The sequence below is a fragment of the Pongo abelii genome, chromosome 2 (genome assembly GCF_028885655.2).
Source record: "Pongo abelii isolate AG06213 chromosome 2, NHGRI_mPonAbe1-v2.0_pri, whole genome shotgun sequence".
NCBI classification, from domain to species: Eukaryota; Metazoa; Chordata; class Mammalia; order Primates; family Hominidae; genus Pongo; species Pongo abelii.
In genome coordinates, this window is record NC_085928.1 from 9637608 (window position 1) to 9643607 (window position 6000).

Sequence of the window (6000 nt, forward strand, 5' to 3'; positions counted from 1 at the left end):
CACTTTTAATTTCCTTCAGGAAATTTTCCTTTGCATCCAAAACTGGGCTGTTTGGTTTGATGTAAGAGGCCTTGTTTTCAGCCTATCTCAGCCTTCAACATTGCCTTCATCACTAAGCTTAATCATTTCTAACTTTTGATTTAAAGTGAGAGACTTGCAACTCTTCCTTTCCCTTGAACGCATAAAGGCTATTAGGTGGATGAATTTTAATATTGTTGTGTCTCAGGGAATAGGGAGGCCTGAGGAGAGGGAGACAGACAGGGAAAAAGCCAGTAGGTAGAGCAGTCAGAACACACACAACATTTATTAAGTTTGCTGCCTTACATAAGCATTGTTTGTGACATTTCAAAATTACAATAGTAACGTCAAAGATCACTGATCCCAGATCACCATTAACAGATGATATGTGTTTGAAATGAAGTGAAATGTTTGATGCTTAATATTTGATGAAAAGTTTGAAATATTGTTAAGAATAACCCAAATGTGGCATAGAGATAAAAAGTAAGCACATGCTGTTGGATGGGTTGCCTTGAACCTTCGATTTGTAAAAACCACTATCTGCAAAGTACAATCAAGTGAAGCACAATAACATGAGGTATGCATGTATGTTGGAAGGGGATGGGGGAACTATACGGTAACCTGGGAAAGCATGCAAAGGACTCCAGCTTTGGAGTCAGGCAGACCTGGACTGTTTCACTAACTACCTGCCTCCCTAAGTCCCAATTTTCTCAACTATTAAATGGTAACCACCATGCTCCTTGCAGGGTTTGCCTGGTAAGCAGCAAATACACAAGAAAAGTCAAGCCAATAAATAGTTGTGTGGTTACCACTATCTTCCAGTTGAAGCAAGGTCCAGAATTAGGTTCAAACGTCACACAGCTAAGGAAGAAAGAAAGCTAGGCTTCAAGCCCAGTTTTGTCTGACTCCAAAAGTATGTCCTTCACCACTCATCTATCCTATTTACTAGAAAACACTAAAAACTCGCCGTCTCATTTTTTAACCTCTGCCTTCCACCTCCAGTCTGGACTGGCTCAGAGTCCATGTTCTAAAATGTATTTTGATGTGACCAAACAGAATTCAGTTATAAGAGGGCGGGGAGGAATGGGTAGAGAATTGTGTGCCCCTTGAAATTCACCTTACTGAAACATGGATTGAGGAGAAGACTTTAGACAGTGTGACCCTGGGCAAGTCCCTTCACCTCTTCAAACTTCTATTTCCTCTACTGTAAAATGGGGAAATGATCTCAGACTGCCTGTAACATGAAACAGTTGGGAGGTAACAAAGATGAAGTACTGTACTTAATAAGCTCACCATTATAGCTGGGACCCAGAATGCCCAGTGACCAATGAGGCCATCTGCCATCAAGCCAATTATCATCTGCCCAATATATATTCCCATGTGTGGCATACAGAATATTGCTGGAAGGAAACACAAGAAAATGGGAACAGAAAGGTAATCAGGTACTGGGGTCAGCAGTGAGAAGTATACTTCTTTAGCTATATACCCTTTTAGACCATGTGTTTATATTATTGTATCATTTTTTCTAAAAACAAAACATGTTTTAAAGCTCTATCCATATATTTAAGTGGAGTTAAGTGGGTTTGGAAAAGTAATCCACAAAGGTATAATAATGGTCTTTTCAGCCAGGCACAGTGGCTCACGCCTGTAATCCCAGCACTTTGGGAGGCCGAGGCAGGGGGATCACAAGGTCGAGATCAAGACCATCCTGGCCAATATGGTGAAACCCCATGTCTACTAAAAATATAAAAATTAGCCAAGTGTGGTGATGTGCACCTGTAGTCCCAGCTATTTGGGAGGCTGAGGCAGGAGAATCGCTTGAACCTGGGAGGCAGAGGTTGCAGTGAGCCGAGATTGCACCACTGCACTCCAGTCCAGCCTGGTAAAAGAGCGAGACTCCATCTCAGAAAAAAAAAAAAAAAAAAAAAAAAAAACAGTGGTCTTTTCATTTGCAGAGATAGGAGGGGTACAGAATTTACGACAGAGGAGTGGGTAAGAGAATGTTTGTCTTATTTGTGATGTTCTATTTCTTCACAAGTAGCATGTATTCATGTATTACATGTCTAATTAAAAATTAACGGTACCTCTTCGTGGGGCATTTTGGCAGTACCTACCACGACCGAAAACACACATGCCCCTTGCCCCAGCCAGTTAGTTCTATTATCCTACATATATACGAACACACCAAAGACTTCCGTTCTAGAATATTCACTGCAAAATGGTTTGCAAATACTGGAAACAGCATAAACGTCCATCATCAAAAGATTTGTTTAGAAAATGTTGGTACAGGCCGGACGTGGTGGCTCACGCCTGTAATCCCAGGACTTTGGGAGGCCAAGGCAGGCGGGTCATGAAGTCAGGAGTTTGAGACCAGCCTGACCAACGTGGTGAAACCCGTCTCTACTAAAAATACAAAAAAAATTAGCCGGGCGTGGTGGCGCACGCCTGTAATCCCAGCTACTCAGGAGGCTGAGGCAGGACAATCGCTTGAACCCGGGAGGCGGAAGTTGCAGTGAGCCAAGATAGTGCCACTGCACTCCAGGCTGGGCGACAGAACAAGACTCTGTCTCAAAAAGAAAAAAAAAAAAAGAAAAGAAAATGAAAATGTTGGTACAAGTGTGCAATTGAATCCTATGTGAGCTTTAAAAAGAATGATGTAGCTTTATGTGTACAGATATGGGGCACTCTCCAGACACAACGTTGAGTGAAATCATGTCTAAAAGGAAGAGGGAAAGAGGGATTTATACATACACACAGATATGCTTGTATTGACGTGGAGCCTTTCTGAAATGAGACAGAAAAACTGGTAACAGCGGTTGGCTCTAGGAACGGGAACCAGGAGACCAAATGACAGGTGAATGGAGACAGCCTTTGTATGTATACCCTTTTTGTGGCTTTTGAGTTTTCTTATTTTGAGTTTTCTTTACTTGACCATGTATTATAAACACATTTGGTAGGGATTTTTTGATTTTTTTTTTAAGGAAGGCACCTTGCAGCTCGGTTGTGCTGGATGGGAAAAGCGGAATCTCAAAGCCTCCGCTCGCTTGCTGGGGGGCCCTGGGCAAGTCACGTCGCCTCTTGGGGCCTCAGGAGCCCCACCAATGAGGTGGGGCAATTTCCCGTCCCGGCAAAGGCTTGAGCGAATTCGGACAGGGGGCCCGGCCGCTCCGCCCGCGTCCCTGAGCCCGGCTCCCGCCCCGGCCCGCGCTCACCGCCGATGATGGTCCGGATGAGGGAGGCGTGCCCGGGGCAGTCGACCAGCGTGACCTGAAGCAGTGGCTCGCCGGGCTCGGGCTCGGCCTCGGGCGCTGCCTGGAACTCGGGCAAAGACGACCGCAGGCGCGCGGGCAGCGGCACCGAGAAGCACGAGAAGCCCAGATCGAGCGTGATGCCGCGCTCGCGGCTCTGCGGCTGCTTGTCAAAGGCGGCGGTGGAGGCTGTGGTGCTTAGCGCCCGCGCCAGCGCCGTCTTGCCGCTGTCGATGTGACCCAGCACGCCCACGTTCACGTTCACCCGCCGCCCTGCCATGCCGCCGCCGCCGCCGCCGCCTCGGACGCCCGCCCGGCCCGCCCCTCACCTCCCTCGGTAGTCGCCGCGGTCCGGCCCGTTAAGTTGCCCCCCCGTAACCGGCGCACCGTGCACACCCGTTCCGGCCCGGAAGCTTCCGCCCTACCGAGGCTCACGGGCACAGCCTAGCGCTGTGCTCCGGGTGGGTGGTCTAGGAACGGGAGGTCACCGCAGGCTGGGTTTCTCTCTCACGTGGCTCCTGCCTGAAGCCTCTAGGAGCCCGAGATCGAGGGATTCGTCTGAGAAGTGAAGCCATTTGGACATCCTGGGTGAGTGGAGACTTGGAGAACTTTTCTGTAGCTAGCAAGGGATTGTAAAATGCACCAATCAGCGCTCTGTAAAACGCACCAATCAGTGCTCTGTAACATGCACCAATCACCGCCCTGTAAAATGCATCAATCAGCAGGATCCTAAAAGAAGCCAATCGCAGGGAGGATTGAAAAAAGGGCGCTCTGATAGGACAAAAACGGAACATGGGGCGGGGGGAGCGGGGGGGTAGGGGGGCGGCAAATAAGGGAATAAAAGCTGGCCACCCCCGCCAGCAGCGGCAACCCTCTTGGGTGCCCTTTTGCACGGCAGAAGCTTTTTGCTCTTCACAATAAATCTTGCTGTTGCTCACTCTTTGGATCTGTGCCATCTTTAAGAGCTTTAACACTCACGGCGAAGGTCCGCAGCTCCATTCTTGAAGTCAGCGAGACTAGGAACCCACTGGAAGAAACCAACTCCGAACACACTTCCAGTCATTCATGCATTTCAGCAAGCTCTTACCAAGTGCCTGGTGGGTACCGCTGGGCTACAGTGCCCGCTAACATTACATTCTGGGGGTGAGGGCTAAGTCAAACAATACAGCCTGAACCAGACCATTTCAGAGAGCGAGAAGTCTCCTAGGGAAAATAAAAGCTGAGATAAAAAGGAGCGGGAGAGGGAGGATCGACAGCTACCTAACTATGGGTCAGGGAAGACATCTAGGAGTTGCTGTTTGAGTTGAAACTCCAGTGTTGAGAAGGAGCCAACCGTGGGAAAAGATTGTTCGAAGATGGAAGAGGACAACATTATCTCTGACTCAGAAATTCTCACCCTGAGAGTCTGTAGCCTGGGCTTAGGAGAGGCCACAAACCTCTAAATTGAACGCACAATGAGTTGTGATGTGCTCTTGCTAGAGAGAGGGTCCACAACTCTCACTAGATTCTGAAGTGTCTAGAACCACAAAAAAGGTTGTCAGCCACAGTCACCAACCAGAGGTAACAAACCTAAGTGTCTGCTGTGGCCGGGTGGTGGGTAAATCAAAGAAGAGAAGTTAACAGAATCTAAGATGGCAGGGAGTGGTGGGGACCTGGGAGAACTGGAGAGCCCTTTTCCTGTGCAAAGAGGGAAGCCACTGCTCAGCCTCAGCCAATGATACCAGGCAGGAATGCTAGCCCAACATTGCCTCATCCTTCCATTTTTCTAGAGAAGAGAGTGTTTCTGTAACACTGTGGCGGTGGAGCACAAAGTTCACGGGATCTTACCTTTGCCCTCTGTGATGAGCCAGATCATGTGCTGATGTATTCATGCTTGCAGTAACTGCCTCCTTCATTCCACCACTCTGCACTAGGAACAGAGTCCATGTCATAGACTGAATTGTGTCCCTCTCAAATTCATATGTTGACACCCTGACCCCCAGTGTGATGGTATTTGGAGATGGGACCTTTGGGAGGTTAGATGAGATCATGAGAGTGGGCCCTTGTGATGGGATTAGTGTCCTTACAAGAAGAAAACAGAAACTTTGTTTCCATTTTCCCATCTTGCAAATAGGAAACAGTAAAAATATGTCTTCCATTAAAAAAATCTAGTAGTAAAAGCAGTAAACGTATTTAAAAGGGAGGGTTAGTAAATAGGTAATAAGAGCTTTAGAGGCTTTATGTACCTCTGAGAAACATTTCAGCTAACAAAAGATTTTGTACAGGGCCTGGCTTCAAATAAACCTCATTACTTACCTCTGTTTTAAACAGAGTCCTGAAATGGTAATGAAAAGAAAAAAGGTTTGGCTGGGCACAGTGGTTCATGCCTGTAATCCCAGCACTTTGGGAGGCTGAGGCAGGCAGATCACTTGAGGTCAGGAGTTCGAGACCATCCTGGCCAACATGGTGAAACTCTGTCTCTACTAAAAATAGAAAAATTAGCCTGGGGTGGTGGCAGGTACCTGTAATCCCAGCTACTCGGGAGGCTGAGGCAGGAACATGGCTTGAACCCAGGGGTTGGAGGTTGCAGTGAACCAAGATTGCACCACTGCACTCCAGCCTGGGTGACGAGCAAAACCCCATCAAGAAAGAAAAAGAAAAAAAGAAAGAGAGAGAGAGAAAGGAAGGAAGGAAGGAAGTTTGTGTTTTAATGTTGTATTGGCCTCAGAGACTCAGTAGTGAACTTTATGCATTG

At 47.6% G+C, this 6000-nt stretch overlaps 1 protein-coding gene across 5 annotated transcripts in view; it reads right to left on the minus strand.

Annotated features, from left to right (window-relative positions):
• The window catches only part of EEFSEC (eukaryotic elongation factor, selenocysteine-tRNA specific), a 260797-nt gene extending 256597 nt beyond the window's left edge, over positions 1–4200 (minus strand). For 4 of the 5 annotated variants that reach the window (XM_054551284.2, XM_002813162.4, XM_054551283.2 and 1 more), the window contains exon 1: positions 3231–4200. In XM_054551284.2, the coding sequence (XP_054407259.2) occupies positions 3231–3546 (316 nt within the window). In that variant the 5' untranslated portion in view covers positions 3547–4200. Of the gene's footprint in view, positions 1–1311; positions 1546–3230 lie in introns of those variants that run through there. The other variant, XM_063721707.1, reaches the window with a different exon arrangement.
• Between the last annotated feature and the right edge of the window lie 1800 nt (positions 4201–6000).